General features: G+C 40.1%; 1 protein-coding gene across 2 annotated transcripts in view; it reads right to left on the reverse strand.

Annotated features, from left to right (window-relative positions):
• Positions 1 to 17,522, reverse strand: part of NHSL3 (NHS like 3) — a 37,200-nt gene that overhangs the window by 1,861 nt on the left and 17,817 nt on the right. Inside the window, exons 2-6 of one of the 2 annotated variants that reach the window (XM_073665656.1) lie at positions 11,920 to 12,063; positions 11,633 to 11,682; positions 7,893 to 8,001; positions 7,513 to 7,629; positions 1,912 to 4,713 (exon numbers count right to left, since the gene is read on the reverse strand). In XM_073665656.1, coding sequence (XP_073521757.1) covers positions 1,912 to 4,713; positions 7,513 to 7,629; positions 7,893 to 8,001; positions 11,633 to 11,682; positions 11,920 to 12,063 — 3,222 coding nt within the window. Of the gene's footprint in view, positions 1 to 1,911; positions 4,714 to 7,512; positions 7,630 to 7,892; positions 8,002 to 11,623; positions 11,683 to 11,919; positions 12,064 to 17,522 lie in introns of both variants that reach the window. The other variant, XM_073665655.1, reaches the window with a different exon arrangement.

Here is a 17,522-nt window from a genome sequence, read left to right on the forward strand (position 1 = left end):
ACACAGACCACAATAGCTTGAAGAGGGTTAGAGTACCCTTCAAATGTATTAGTCATGGCTATATTTGATCAAAAGTTTGGATTCGCCATATCCCATCACACCTAAGCTCCGTCTACTTATTTGGGACTGATGTAAAAACGCCATAAGTCGCTGCATTTTTGCGTAACTCAGAGTTGCGAAACAATGTGGCAACATTTTGGGATGTTTAATGCTCGAATTCTTGAGTAAGCGCCTTGATGAATTGGGCTCTTCTTGTAACACTTTTCTGCAGCAATATAATGGCTCTGACTTAATGACTTTCTACAGAAGAGATTTGTTATCAGGCTCTGATCTGCACAAAGATCAATGTGAAAGGAGGAGGAGGAAGTGAGCTGTGACTGTCACCTACTGTGAATGGTAAGCAATGTTATCTACCATATAAAAAGGTGTTTCTGTAATTGTAATCCTGCCTGTAATGATAATGAGTGCTAAAAGTGATCTGTACAGCACAGGAGGTATGAGATTAGTGTTATGCCCAGTGAAATTTGCATGATTTCTGATTTTTAGATAAAGTTAGCAATTTGGAAAACTGAACAAACTGGTTATGTGTTGTGGTGGTTTGCAGTCTTTTGCATATGCCAATCAGATTATTAAAAACAAGCAGAATAAGCATCTCATCCCTCCTATGTTTAATTGTCTTCATGACACAGTGCCAGTGAATAGGACATATTATATCCCATTCATATGCTACAGAAAAGTTATTTGTTTTGTCCAGACCAGTGAAAATAAATAGTCCACAAGATGAATGAGCATGTTTATTCTTCTTGCAGATTCAGCATAGAAAAAAAAGCCAGAGATTAACCCCAATGAATGACAATGGGACTAATCCCCATGCTGGGTTTGCCAGCATATCTTGGTGCATTTCCACAGCAGGGCCAACCTTGCATTCTGCAGTGAATACTCTTGTAAATAATGAGTATGAGAGCATACCCATAGCTAGAAAAATAATGAAATTGAAACTAAGAACAGGGATAGTGTGATTATACAGAGACCAGTCAGCACAAGAATGCAGATAGGTCATCCTGAAAGCTGCAGCAGACTCCAGTTATGACGTCCCAATCAAGAGGTTGTCCGCTTACAACATACTGATGTAAACACATTGAGCGGAGCTGCACTGCGCAGATCCCCCTATTCAATGTGTAACAGCAGTGGCCGGGTACTGCAGAACAACATATTAAAAAGAAAAGAGCTGTTCTGTAGAACACGGCCGCAGGTATTTACATGCCAGAGCAAATAAGAACTGATCAGTGCCGGACCCCACCGATCTCATATTGATGACCTGTCCTGTGGAAAGATCATCAATACATTTTGACCAGACAGCACCCTCCAATTTATTTTTTTAAGAATTATTTTTCCATCTTTAACATTTTAATATGAGGCTTAGTTTCACTTTTCTTTTAAATAATCCACTTTTCTCATTGTAAATCCCTTTCACAAATGCAGTTTATTAAAAAAAACTATTACTTTTCATACTATAAATACCTATTAAAATTATTAATTATCTGTTGCTTACTCTACGTATAATATTGAGTTCTAGTATGACTACTCTAACTTTGATTTCTGCACATTAAAGCCGTGTGCACAGGACCCATACGGTAGGGTGCAGAAGCCAGGAGGCTCCCTATTCTTATTCAAAAGCTAAGTTGGGTGGTGTATGTACAGAGCTACTCTTCCCAATGGAGCATTACAGTTTTCACTTCAGTAAAATTCGATAGGAAATATGAAATCAAAGGCATACATAGGTACAGAAGGAGCCCCGTGCACTTAAATGGGAGACCCATCTTGGTTCAGTATAAAAAGTAGCCATAATGCTGTCTTGAAAACTTCAATCAACCTTTACTATTCCCATAAAAGTTAATAGAAATAAATTACCTTGTTCCGTCTGGCTTTTTTGTTGTTGGTTTTGGCCTGCCTGGGTCCCAGATGTGACAGCTGCTGTAGTGGAAGGAGCTAATTCCGTGTCTCTGGGTGTGAATACACTGCCATTTGTGCCGCCTGTTGAGCTTGGAGGGCTTGTGGGAGTCCGAGGTACCCCAACTGAAGGTTTTCTTGCCACAGGAGGGGGAATCTTGCTGGGTTTCCTCTGTATTGGAGGTTTTTCATCTGGACTGCGAGGGCCTCCATGTGTTTTAAGCTCTGCCACTAGGTCTTTCTTCAGCGATGATTCTGCATCTTGTGATGTAGGTGGGTCAAATACAAACTTCTTTGAACTCCGAGCAAACACAAAGCTGGCAGCAGAGGCTGATGATCTGTGTGCAGACGGGGATTCTGGTGGTTTCTGTGGAGAAGCAGGCGGTGCTGTTGGGCTTTCTACTGGGGATGAATCGGATCCTTGAGGCGATTTTTGTGACAAGGATTTGCGAACAGGTTTTTGGGGTGCAGGAAGTCCAGGTAGTGGTTGCGAGTATGGACTCTGTGGAACCCTAGCTTGTATTGATCGCAAACGAACCATCTGCAGCAAGGATGGGGTTACTATAGGCAAATTTGCATCCTCTTTTTGTGCAACTACAGTGCTCTGACTGGTTACTGATTCTTTCTTGGTAACTGGTGCAGTGACTGGCTTCCATGAACTTGACTTGGAAAGGGGTGATATTACTGCTTTTGAAAAAACTGGGCTAGTAACAGCAACAGACGATGGCACTTTGGGAACAGAGGATTCCACCATAGTTGATGGCACAGTGGTTACAGAGGATGTAGTAGTGGTATTTTTAGGTTCTATAGTGGTTAGTGATAGCTTTTCAGTAGATTCTTGGGGTACAATAACTAAAAGCGTTTCTTTGGGCTCACTGCTTGTAGTTGAGGCTCTGTTAAAATGTGGCTTGTACATCATAAAAGCCTCTCCATTAGCAAATTCAGTATTTGAAGTAACAGGAGGTTCCACAGTAGATTCTGAAGAAGGAGGTACAATTAAGTCTGTGTGCTCTGTGTCTAATGGAGGCACAGGGGCAGAATTATTCTCTATCACAAGTGCATGCTCCGAAGGCTTTGCATTTAAAGGCACCAATTCAGGTTGAAGAGCTGCAACAACAGTTAAATATTCCATATTGTTTGAAGCAGTCAAAGGCATTTCTGCTTTAGGCGTATCTGATTTATCGTCAGCCTTGACGCTAACCTGTTCTGAACTTGGACGTTCAGTTACTAGTTCACCAAAAGGTGGAGAGGGAAGAAATAGCTCATCGTCCGGAGGAGGAAAATCTGCCATGGATAAGTCTTGAACATCAGAAGTCTCTGGAGGAGGAGGAGGCCACAAGGTTTCTTTCTGTGCAACTTCTTTTACTGACTGTGTAATATCGGAATCTGACTCAGATTTTCTAGAAGGAGGAGGTGTGGGATGATGAGCAGGTGGTGATGGTGGAGGAGTTACTGTTGTTACAAGAGGGTCTGATGCACTGGTGGGTGGTGGGCAAAAAGGAGCAGGTACACTTGGGTGTGGAGGAATCAGGTCTTGTCCCTCTTGATAACCCATAGAAGAACCCGCTCTAGCAGGACTGACAAGAACAGTGGAAGTGTCCTCAACGGGAGACGTAGAGCTCACAGACATGTTTGTTGCTGACTTAAGACTAGACCTCTCTGGTTTTGGTGGTGTTTTCCTACGAGAACTTGGAGACTCCAAAAGAGATCTTACAGGCATTGTTGGTGTACCACTTTGGCTGGAGTAGCCACTTGATGGAGACATGGTTCTATCTGAACGACTTGGAGAATTTTGCTTTGGACCAGCCAAAGTTGGTAAAAATACATCGTTATCAGATGAAACTTTGTCTGTTCTTAGCACCCAAGGGTCTTTGCCATGGCCAGTCTTCGATGAAGGCTTTTTATCAGGCCTAGGGGGAAGACCTAATTCTTTCTGCTGTTGCAATGAATAAGTACGTATAGGAGGTGGAGGAGCCTTTTTGCTTTTTCGCAATGAAACACTACGCACGGAAGAGCGGCCACTGCATAAGCTTGCAGCATCTGAACCATCTTGAGTTCCAGTGCTCGGGGCAGGTGATGCCCTACCAGTGCTTAATCCAGACTTCTCGTTTGCTTCTAAAGTATTATCACCACCTCTAGAAGAAATAGTGGAAGAATCTGATACTATTGTCTCTGTAGACTGTGACCGGCTCCAGTTATCACTAGAGGAAGACATGCCTCTCCCCCTATGCAATGAGCCACGAATTGAGGCTGGGCTGGCTGTGGCAAGACTGCATCTGCTCAATGTTCGAACACTGGATCGACTCAAGGCAACCACATCAACAAGAGGAGGAAGAATTGCATTTGGTATTATTTTGGACATGTAAGTAGCTTGAGGTGATATGGACATAACAGGACTTACAGGGTCACTTTGAGGTGAGTGTGTGGTCATTCCAGGGACAGCCAGAGACTTTGGACGTAGGACCAATGGTGAGAGCTTCGATCCAGATTTCCAACCAATGCAGCTGTCATCATGATATACCTTGTTTATGTGTCGTTGTAAAGCAGCTTCTGTCTGCTCAAGAACAGCTAAGGAGATGTGAGCTCCGTCATGTGGCATTGAAGCAGGTTTTCCATCTACTGTAGGGATAACAACAAATTCTCCCTCTGGTCCTTGAACCCAATTTGCTACTGGAATTTCAGCAGACTTTTTTTCCAGTAATTGACCATTCTCCCTGCGAAACAACTCATGGATGCCACGATGTGTTGAGGAGGGTTTAAGTCCTTTGGAGGAAAAAGAGAAACAACAAATAAGCTCCTGATTGATTGACACTTCGGACCAGCAGCATTGTTGCGCTGCTTAACCAAACTGAAGCAACTTTTCCTCTGCAGCATTGGAAAAGTAATAGCACTGAACAAACCAAGTTAAAAGAAAGCCACTGTGCTATAATGCAGTATAATTAAAGGGATGAAAAGGGTGCAATGCGTCCCACTCACCACCACCTCATAATTCGGGAGCAAAAATTGGATGTAGAGATGCAGGCAGATTGTTCTATGTTGCTACTGGTGATGTCCCTGAAGAAATCCTCAGGTATCTGTGCAAACAGCTTTGGATCCTGATGATTTATGTTTTTATTGAAGCGCATGTTTTAGTCATGTTACTCCGGTATTCAGTCTTGTGGATTTGTGCTATTTTTTTCATCAACTATATATGTTTGCTGCTTACTGTATCCAAGTCCTCATCCGGATCCAAAGCTGTTTGCACGGACATTTGACGATTTCTCAGGGACTTCACCAGTAGCAACATAGAACAATCTGCTGATATGTCTACATCAAGCTTTTTCGCCTGAACTATAAGGTGATGGTGAGTGGGATGGACTCCACCAGTTTCTTCCCTGTGAATATACTGCATGTTAGCATAGTGGTTTTCTTTTAACTAGGTTTGATTTGAAAGACTTGCCCTTTTATTAAAATGCTGTTGCTCCACTGAACTGTGATGAGGATTGATGTGGCTACACAGAATCTATATAATAATGCAGTAGCACTTAGGTTTTCCAGGATTGGAAGCTAACAGATCTAACGCCAGTGTTTTGTGCCAACTTCAGTGATGTGCTTACTAGCTCAATAGAAAACAGCGTGTAAGCAATGTGCATATTTGACCACTGCTGCTAGACTGCTGCGGTGGCCAGTCCCCTAGGCAACAAGTTAAACAAACATAAAAATTGTAATGATCCAGAGTTAAATTTTAATAAAAAGCAAATTGGAAAGTTGCCTGTTTTTTTATTTTCAAACAATTCCAAATTTCCAATTTACTCATCTTTCAAGATGCGAATAACCCTTTAACGTGACCATCCATCATGCAATAAAGATGTCACAAATACATATTGAATAGTTGAAATACTTGATGTCCTCATTTTTAATCTTTCTGGTGCCTTTCTTCAGTAGCCAGTTCTCCTTTTTTATGCTAATAAAATGACTGTTAGCACTCTCTTTGCACAGTGTTTTCTAGGAGTCTGAAACACTCCCACTGCTGAGGGCTGATCCATCTTCAGGCAGGTGTGAATGTCTGAAGCTTGACTATTGACACTGTTCTTTGATGGTCTGAGATGGATCATCTCAGAGCAGGGGAGTGACTTCCAGGTTCCCAGAGCACTCAGTGCATAGAGAGTGTTGGCACTTGATTTAAATACACGGAGTATTTACGGTAACTGTGAATCAGAGGAACTGCATCGGAAAAATCAAAAAGGAGGGCACCTGGAATTTCATCTATGCATTTTTTTGTCATCTTTTTTTATTTTGAGGTGGAGGGTTGCTTTAATTATGGTTACTTCACACACACTTTGTTTTGTTTGTTTTTTTTCCAGAAAAACATTAGGTCAGATATTTGCTGTCAGTCAATAAGAAAATATAAAACCCAATACAGTGTCTTTTTTATGCGTTTTTTTTTCAGTTTTGGCTATTTTTCCATTCTTGCCATTTTTTTCCCCAAAATCAGCCTCCTCCTACATGTGGGGGGGGGGGGGGGGGTTGAACATTTTCCCATAGGCTTCTCAACAGGTAAAATATGTAAATGTATTTTGCATAAAATTTTGCACTTTTTTGTGATTTTTTTTATTGCCAGTTCTTCTACTTTTTTTTTTTTTTTTTTTTAAAGTGAAGTCTTAGTGGCCTCACCAAGCTTGACATGTTTATAATTGTTTACTCCAGAATTTGGACTAAATTACACCGGTTTATAGCTGGTACATAGTTGTGCTGTTTAATGCAGGAATACAGAGATTGGTAAGAAAATTATGAGGTCCATTCAGGTCCTTCAATTGTACCAGGTGACCCATACTCTGATTATCCGAGTTAAGTAGCCTCTTCACTGTGGACTGTAAATCAGTTTCTCTTTGTGCATTTTCTATAAGAGCCCTCATGTGAACCTCTTTGGAATTCACAGAGAATCTGGCTTCTGGTCCACACATCAGAGCCTGACAGATAAGAAAGTGCAGGTCACGTGATACAAATGAAACTCGAAAGTGTTGGCACCCTTGAAATTGTTCCAAAACTATGTCTCCCAGAAAAGTATTGCAATTACACGTTTTGTTATACACGTTTACTTTGCATAAAACTTGTTTATAACAAAACGTGTAATCGCAATAATTTTCTGGGAGAAATATTTCATTTTCTGGAACAATTTCAAGGGTGCAAACACTTTGGGCTAGGACTATATATATCTATCTAAACCTACTGAAAAAGGCCAGTTTGTATTGTTGTTCATTGTGCTGCTAGGGTAAATTGAATATTTGTATGTGCAAAAGTATACATAAAATATAAGCATAGGGATGTTACTATTGTGTTCAGCCTCCCATCTAGTTTTTCATTCTTTCCATCAGGTCACAGGGATTTTAGTAATGAAGTTTCCGGTTTGTATTGTGAAATGAATGCCTAAGGCTCATGGTATTATGAAACTGTGCCTCCATTATGACAAGTTAACTCCTTTCCTTCCTTTCAAATACCAAAACACAATGTAAGAATCACAACACGTTGCTTGTCCCGTTCAATGCTTCTAACCCAAATGTACCAGAATTCTGTGAAATTTACCAAGTTCTGTTGCAATGTGTTGAGGCACTCCCACTACTGTAGCTCTCTTCTCCTTACGTTTCCTTCCTACCCTGTTAGTTGGAGTTCTGGGCGAGTCATAAGGTCTAAATGTGGAACCTAGAAAGAAAACAATGGGAAGGAAGGTTACAAGCTTCTATGATTCTGTAACATTAAAACCAAACTCGTATCTACATTTCTTGTATTCTCTTGGCTCAGCACTGCAGATACAATGCCGGTACGTTTCCCACAATTAGAGGCCAAGAAACTTTTTTTCCAAATGAAAAACTTCACAATCTGACAAAACATCTTAACACAGCATCATACAGCGGATAGCCTGGCTTATCTCATTGGCTATCTATGCACTTCCACCCTTTTCTCACCTTTGCGCTGGATCATCTCTGACCGAACAAACAGTGCATCATCGGTGTTTTCTGTGGTGTAGGAAAGCGAACGAACACGGAAGGCACTGTCATTTGTTTCAGGTGTGGGCTGTGGAATTGAACATGAAAGGAAAATTACAAGAGCTTCGTAACCGAACATACCTATACTTATGAAGCAAGGAAGTTACAGTACTAGACGCCTAGAATACATACATTAGTACCACAGCACAAAGTACCCCAACTCCGCTATGGTAAGGAATTGTTTGTGTTATTACATTTTGCTTCTGAAAGGGAATCTGTCAGTAGGACCAACCCTCTTGATTTACATGTCTCATACTGATAATGCCCCTTTCGTTTAAGGCTTTGTGCCCACAATGCGGAAATGCTTCGGATTTTTTCCTGAGCGTTACTGCATCTCCCTGGCAGAAAAAACGCATGCGGATTGTACATGCGTTTTTCCTGCCAGGGACATGCGGATGTGAAGCGTTCTTCACATGCATTTCCGCATGCGGGTTGTCAAGCGCTTTCCAAGCGATTTTAGCATCACTTGGAAAGTGCTTGACAACTTGGTCCCACTATATAAATCCATGCAATCGCCATGGTTTTATATAGTGTGACCGACAGAATGGTAAAAAATAAATATATACTTACCTGCTGATGACCCCCGCAGTCCTTCTCTCTGCTTGCCGGCAGCTCGCGGCAGATTTAAGGACCTGCCGACGTCAGCGGTCGTGTGACCCATCACATGACTAAATGACGTCAGCGCAGGTCCTTTAGTCCACCGCGATCTGCCGGGAAGCCCAAGACAAAGACACCGGGGGCCATCAGAAGGTAAGTATAATGTATATTTTTTATTTTATTCTTTTTTTTTTTTAACAGGTACTATGGTACCCGGGTCTGGAGGAGAGTCTCCTCTTCTCCAAACCTGGGTACCATCCACACATTGAAACGCACGAAATCCGCATGTACAGATCCAGTGATGCGATGACATGCGTTCCAATGCAAGTCAATGGCGGCAAAAACACCGCACTTCTGCAAAATAATTGGTAGTGCTTTCCGCAATGATAATCCGCAGCGGAAATTTCCGCAGCATGTGCACAGAACATGCAGATTATCATTGGGGAACATGGCAGACCTTCTACAAAGCGTTTTTTAAGCGTTTCTGCAGCGGAATTGCCGCTGCGGAAACGCTTAAAAAAACGCACCGTGGGCACACAGCCTAAAATAAGCTTTTTAGGCAGATTCTCAGAGACCTATGTCTGGCCCATAGATCTTAACAGCTCATTTAGATATACGAAAACGTGGATTTCTCTGGAATAAGACATCTGATTGTAGATATCAAGGAAACATTTTATTCAACTTCCTATGATCGGCATATAAACTGCTTAGGAGGGTTGATCTTACTGACAGATTCCCTTTCAATGCAAAATAAGGCAACCTTCTAAATAGCCTTTATTACAAATGCCTAACATTTTCCCATTTCTGCATTTCCGATGCAAATTCATGGTGAAATCTGGGACCAAATCCACATGTGTGATATGCAGATTCATTGCTGATTTTGCTACGATTGCCACAGATTTCACCCCATGCATTGTAAGAGTGAAAATCTGCAGCATAACTTTTAAATCTGCATTGCAGGTCTTTAAAAGCTATTATTTTTTGCAGTGTATAGTTGAGATTTGCTAAAATGTCATCCATTTTGCTACTACTGTAATACAATGCAGCTTTTCCATCCAGATTTGTATCTGGCCCATGAACATTCCCTAACTCTTTCACTACTGGCTGTTATGCTACTTCTTACACAGATCTAACAGCTCTCTTGGCTCCTCTTCCTTTCTCTCAGTGTTAGAGATACCAGCAGGGAAAGGGAAGAGGTGGTACACCAGCAGATCAAAGTGTGGAGAGGGGGGAAAGAACCAAAGATTTTAAGAAGGGCAGACCACACAGGCTGTACTAAGGGAGGAAAATATGCACACAATGCAGTATGAAGAGGGGGTTTGCATTGGCTGTGTAGAGAGAACAACCACAGCCAAATCTGCTTGGAACTCACAAACTCTTCCACATCAGTGTCTATCTATACAAGGTACAATAGATCTCTCACTGGCTGTAAAAGGAGAAATTACTCCAGGATTGAAAATGTACTGAAACATGAGAGCTAGTGAAGGCAGCAGTATCATGGACACACAGACCTCACATGCTGGATGTATTACTGGGAGCAGCAAGCAGACCTGACAAGAGTCTGAAACTAGGAGCAGGTTGTAAACTGCAAATTAGGGAGTATAAAATTAATGAAGGGATGGATAATGCAGCTTGAAACTTAATGTAATTTATTTTTAACTCAAGAACTAACATTTAATAATGATTTTTATGTCAATGGTGTTCATGGCCTTTAAAGCTTCAGTGATAAAATAGATACAAAGTGACTGCATGTTCCGCGTCATGCCCCCTTCTGCTCCAAAACAATATCCTCATGCATCTGTCAATCAAACAACACCAATTGTAGTCTCATTGACCTCAGAGCATACACAACAGTTGATACATGAACCAGGGAGAGAAAAGGGCAAGAAAGCAGAAGAATTTACAGAAGATGGCTTGTAATGCTGGATAAACTGAGAAGATGTGTGCTTAAACTAGAGAATGCAAATACACTATTCACAATTCAAATTGCAACACCAAGAAGGAAAAGTTGTGGAGTTATGGAAATAACAGGATCAATAGACATGTTAGTGATATGCAAACGATAAAAAAATGGAAACTAAATTTTCAAAACGTCTAAATGTATTCAGTAGGAACACAGTGCACAAAAATACATGTACTTACATGCCTTGACATGGTATCAATGAAGTTATTAATGGTTGCTTGTGCTACTTTGAGCAGCTCTTATGGCCTAAACATTCTACCATGGCCTTTAATGTCTCCTGACTTGTCTCACACCTAGCACAAATGGGATGTTACTGGTGCGGAAACGCAAAGGGAGCAAAAAAGCAGCGGAACTTGATGATTTGCTTGCCCAACTGCCCAACTCCTTAGACGACCATTAATGACCTCATTGAACATGCCAGGGCGTAAGTACATGTATATTCTGCGCATGGCACTCGTACTCTATATTGAATAAATTTAGATTTTTGTTAAAAAAAAAATTCCCATTTTCATAATTTGCATATCTTTTACATGCCTATCCACCCTGTGGTTTCCATAATGACATGACTTTTCATTCTTGGTGTTGCAATTTCAATGTTGAGTATGTGTGGCCAAAAAAAGTTGGCAATTTACAAGTTTACTTGGGTGAAGGAAAGCTTTTGTCCAATAACTATGCTCTAAGGGAGACAGACATGCATGCATAATGGATTGCTGTGGATTTGACCTATGGATTTGTATACGAAAAATCTGCAGCAGTTTACAGTTGTCACTGTGTGAATGAGAGTAAAAAAATCTCGTCCACATGATTGATCTGCAGTGCTCATTTTTAAATCTGCAGCATGTTTATTTCTGTTGTGGATTTTCCCCAGAAAGTTCAACCTTTTCAATGTAAAAAGATAAAATCTGCAGCAAAATTTGCAGCAGATTTTTCCGCTGTGTGAGCATACCCTAAAATGCCAATTGGATTTTAATTTGATTATCAGCAGAAAGGAGATATCTTAAGTTATGCAATGCAGTATATAAGATCTAAGCATTTCCATTAAATGTAGAGGTTTATTTTCCACAGTAATAATGATTTGTCTAATCGTTACCTCAGGTACCTCAGGTGGAGTATTTTCATCTTGGAAGGAATGTTTGCCCTGATGTTTTTCTGAAAGATGACATAAGATGATTGAGATCTGGGTTGTGTACATAAACATGTGACTTTGCAGTATCACTTTCACCCATATTCACAATAAACATGCAATCCATGTCATGCATCTGGCTTATCAAGAGAAATCATTCATTAAATTGCAAACTTCTTTGGACATTCTAAATGTTACATCTAAAAATTGGGCACTTGTAATATCTGTATGTCCAGAGGAGTCTGAAAATTCCATGTTTTTACCTCTTCTCTGTAGGGACTTAAGCCCCTCTTGGGCCTGGCTGTGAATCTCTTCCACAACAGAGGTGCGCCCGCTGGGGAAGAACACGTTGTCAGGGGAGTCATCTGCTTGAGGTGGAGTTACTTGGGCATCAAGTTTTGAGTTATCTTAAGAAGTTAACATAAGAAGAAAGGGTTGTCATATTATTTTGTGTTCCTCCAAACATTCTTTCTAATCTCCACGGCTAATATCACATTGGCTTGCACATTCTTATAACTATCATTATGTAGCAACATCAGATAAAGTATATACAGACTTTTTTGTTACTGCAGCTTCAGCATGTTCTCTCTTGCAAATTATCTAACGTTAGACAGCCATATTAAATGTGATCACATGTTATCTGGCAGTTGACTCTTTTATCCTGTGATGAGTCATTCTTAGCCTGAAGGACACATACAAGCTTTCAATGTCACGAGTACAGTGTCAGCACTGAGTGATTCAGGCTGGGCAGGACCTCCATCCACATATACCGGAGCCCCAGAACTATAAGAAACAACTACTGTACTGTTCACACTTGGGAAAGAGCCCAGTAAGACTTTAGTAACACTTTCTCTTCGGAGTAGATCTGTCCAGTACCTGAACACTAAATTACTGATCAACTATTTAGTACTTTAGTTCTGCATCCCCTTCTCGGGATAGGTTGGGGTCTGAACAGTCAGACCACCAATGATTCTAGCAATAGCTGTCACTTGCTGGAATGTCAATAAGACATTATTGTGTACATGAATGCAACAACTTCACTTTTAAACACCATTCTTGGTTTACATACATACTTTTTCTATATCTTGACATATGTTAGAAAACCCCAATTTCAAAAAAGTTGACATGCTGTGTAAAATGTAAAGAAAACAAGAATGCAATGAGTTGGAAATCTCTTATATCCATATTTTATTCAAGACTCAGAATTCAGAATATAGAACACAGATCAAAAGTTAAAAGTTCAACATTTTTCCATTTTATTTGAAAAAAAATAACTCCTTTAGTAATTGATAACAGCAACACATCTCAAAAAAGTTGGGACAGGCTTAACAAAAGGCTGGCAAAGTAAATGATACTAATGTAAAACACTGAGCCACATGACTGTATAAAAAGATCATGATAGAGAGGCAGAGTCTCTTAGAAGCAAAGATGGTCAGAGGTTCACTAATCTGAACAACTGCACTCAAAAATTGTTTCAGAAAAATGTCTTTAACGTAAAGTTACAAAGACTTTGTGTAGTGTAGATGGTGAGATATTCAATGTCATGAACCGATTCTGAGAAGTTAGAGAAATCGATGTGTGCAAAGGTCAAAGCTAATGGTCAATGTTGGATGCTAGTAATCTATGGGCCATCAGGTGGCACTGCATTAAAAACAGGCATGATTCAGTTGTGCAAATCACTGCATGGTCTCAGGAATGCTTCCAGAAATCCTTGCCTGTTAAAGTTCACCGTGCAATCCACAATTTACAAACAAAATTGTGCAATCCACAAACCAAATGTAAAGCTCAATCATTCAAAGAAAAAGTCACATATGAACACAATTACAAAATGGTGCTGTCTTTGGGCTCATTTAAAATAGACTGTTCTATGATGACATGAATCTAAATGTGAAATTCTTTATGGAAACCATGGACAACTTGTCCTTTGGATTGAAGAGGAGAGGGATCATCCAGCTTATCGGGGCACAGTTTAAAAGCTTGCTGCACAATGGTCGACATGACCCTGTCACACCTTTTTTGAGATGTGTTGCTGCCATTAATTTCTAAATAAGTTAATTTTTTCAAATTGAAATGGAAAAATGTCAAAATGTTCTGTTCTGAATTTTGAGTTGTGAATATAATATGGCTATAAGATATTTCCAAATTATTGTATTCTTTGTTTTCTTTACATTTTACACATCGTCCAACTTTTTCAGAATCAGGGTGGTAATTACACTGTTTTCATTGTACAAATCTAGAATTACAGAATGAATTATAGTGTGAGCTGCACTCATATCTGCAGGCTTCCGAGCTACAATCTCTCAGCATTCTTTCTTAAAGAGGTTCTCCGGGATATAAAAAAAAAAAAATGAAAAAATACATTTTAATGAAAATGGATAAATACTTTAAAATTATTTATTTAGGCTCATCTTGTCTAAGGGTCATATAAAGTTTTTCAAAATGGCTGCAGGGAAAAAATGAGAAAAACAAATAAGCAGATAACTATTACAGAAGAAGGTGGTCCTTAAATAAAAACAAGAATAGCAGCTATAAATTGTAAATTACTTTCTATATTCGAGGACATTACAGTGTAACTGGCCGCATTTTTTAAATTCTAGATTACCATAAAATTCAGCAGCAAAAGTATACAAAAAAATATCTAAACAAGCCTGATGCATTTTGGAAATAAGTGCTATGGACTGATGAGGTTAAAATTGAACTCTTTGGCCACAATGATCAAATGTATGTCTGGAGAAAAAAGGGAACAGAATTTGAAGAAAAGAACATCTCGCCAAACATTAAGCATGGGGGTGGATCAATCATGCTTTGGGGTTGTGTAGCAGGCAATGGCACAAGGAATATTTTACGGGTAGAGGGAAGAATGGATTCAATGAAATTTCAACAAATTCTTGATGCAAACGTAACACCATCTGTAAAAAAGCTGAAGTTGAAAAGAGGATGGCTTCTACAAATGGATAATGATCCTAAACACACGTCAACATTCATAATAGACTACCTCAAAAGGGGCAAGATGAAGGTTTTACAATGGCCCTCACAGTACCTAGATCTGAACATCATTGAAAATCTGTGGCTAGACCCAGCGGGTCTGTGCACCGCAATACACTTCAACTGGATGTGGGTCCAAGAACTCGGCAAACATATTGGAAAACTAATTAAAGAACTTCTGTTGCTCTAGGCTTGTGTAAATCCTTCTGTCTTTTCATTGTAATCATAGACTGACTTGATGTCAGGGCTCTGTGGGGGCCATATTATCACTTCCAGAACTTCTTGTTTTTTTTACGGTGAAGGTAGTTCTTAATCACATTGATCTGGTATCAAATTCCTGCCTCCTCAAAAGGTAAAATATATAATCTTTCGGGTCCAGAACGTCAAGTCATGATAGATTGTATAGCAGACAGTCTGTAAATAGGGTTCATCAGAACTTCTACATCACCAGTTGGGGCGGTTTGTTTTTCTGTTGGTAAAAAAAGATGATGGTGGTCTAAGACCATGTATTGACTGCTGGGAACTTACAAAATTACTCTCAAGAATCAGTATGAGCGTGACGAGTGAAAGACAACATTGAATACACCTGAGTATCACTAGTAGTGTCTTGAGATGCCTGTCAGGTTAAGTAATGCCTCAACTGTTTTTCAAAATGCCATATTCCGAGATATAAGGGGACTTTATCTGGTTGTTTAGCTAGAGGACAGCTCCACCGGCCAGCATTCCCTCTGTGGACCCAACCCAGGGGGCCCTGTGTAAGTCCATATCCCTGTGCAAGGGTTAAAGGGTGAAGGCCAGGGTTTTATCAGAGACCTGATAAAAGGAACCTGTTCATGGGAGCCCTATTAAGAGATGCCAGGTTGTCACGAACTGCGCTATATTACAGGTTTCAAGTTATAATGGCCCAGGAAAGAAGAATGTATTTTGTACATCTTGTAACCGGAGGCCATTGTGATTTGAGGGACAACTACATATCAGCATAGCGCAACTTCAACTGTAATGACGCCTACTTACCATGACTGATGTCCTCTTCACTGGCCACGTCTCCACTGGAAATCTCATGCATGTACAACACCCTGCCAACCTGGGTATGCGTATTGAAGTGACACGCACTCTTCCTTGCTGAGCATACCAAGGAATAAAGGACATTTTGCATGTGCAAGATTTCCAGTGCAGAAGGGATGACAGGGTTGGTCATGAATATGTCAAACAGGCCTAAGGGATGTGATTTACCTCATATAAGGCCAGACTGCTGTGGGTGGAGAGACACCCCTGGCTGGACCCTTTATGTTAATTGACATTAATAAGGGTACCATACTTATTCCGAGTAAGGCAGTAGAGGTTGTATTTGTGCAAATAGAAAGTATTGTCTGGGTCAGGGATATGACTGGGATGTAGGATTAGCATTCTAAATGACAATGGAAATGTATTGGGAGGCTTGGTTCCCTTTAAAAGGAGTCAATGGAAGATATATGCAACTACATAGCATACATCTGGCCATAAATTGGTTGGAACCAATTCAAACAGAGCTGTTAAATGGGGTTTATTTCCTTTATTGCAACTAGGAAAATAACATACTATAAAATATTATAATTACAATAATAGTTTATCTAGTCAGTGCATTGCATTGTAATACTGTAGAAATGTAACATGCTCATATAAATATAACATACAGGTAATTTTCTTTTATTGTGGCTAGGTGGTGAAAATTTCCTTCTGAATACTGATACTATAAAAAGAGCAAACACAGCACATAGCATTCATCCTGAACACAAAAATAGTATAAGATGGCATTAGGACAAAGTACATTGCTTACTCATGTCCAGATTTCTTTAACCTATTCACTGCTAACTTATGACTAGCTTACAAGCCGAACATTAGAGGGAACCTGTCACCATGAAAATACATTCTAACCTGCGAGCACCATGTTATAGAGCAGGGAGAGCTAAATTGATTGATATCTAGGTTCATGAGTAAATAAAGATTTACCTGAAAAGAATTTTGGTCGAATGGGCACTATCATCAGTGACTGACAGCTTTATTTGTATAAGAGTGCATATAGAGATGGCTGTCAGTCATTGATAGGACAGCTCACTGGACCGAAAATCCCAGAAAGACCTGAGGAATAAATGAGGAAAACACAGGTTATACGGAATATTTTCTCACAAAACTATATATTAATCTACCTAGCTCACCCTGTCCTATAACTTGCTGACTGCATTTCCATGTTGATAGGTTCCCATTAAGATGGTTATATACATTAAGGATGAATGACACCCACCCCCTGCAAATTTGGGTGGGGCTGAGCGACAATATATACAACCATGTGTATATTGATACCTTGACTGTAAAGAATAATTGGCAAGTTAGATTTCAACCACTGGCATCTTAGCCAAGCCAAAAATGAGGGGTTTAGAGGGAATAGCTTTCGGAGGACAGTTAAAATGCAAGGTAAGCTATAGCCAAATATACTTTTCCAAATCTCCATGAGATATTCCAACCAGAGCAAAGCTGGTCATACACACGAGATAGCTGTTGGCCATACATTCATTTGGCAGGCCGATATCTCCATACACCATACGTGTCAAACTCTGGCCCATAAGCCAAATCTGGTCTGCAGAGTGAATATATTTGGCCCTCAACACCAGAACCACCACCCCTATGTTGGGCCATTATTCTGCATGGAGGACTTTGTGGGTCCCATTATACTGTATGGAAAAGGTTGTGGGGCCCATTATACTGTATTGAAACCTATTTGGGGCCATTATTCTGTATGGAGGACTATGTGGGGCCCATTATTCTGTATGGAAGACTATGTGGGGCCCATTATGCTGTATGGAGGACTAAGTGGGGTCCATTATACTATATACTGGTTGGCCCG

Source organism: Phyllobates terribilis, unplaced genomic scaffold, assembly GCF_046119375.1.
Source record: "Phyllobates terribilis strain yellow unplaced genomic scaffold, ASM4611937v1 Scaffold_2__4_contigs__length_985480577, whole genome shotgun sequence".
In the NCBI taxonomy this organism is placed as follows: Eukaryota; Metazoa; Chordata; class Amphibia; order Anura; family Dendrobatidae; genus Phyllobates; species Phyllobates terribilis.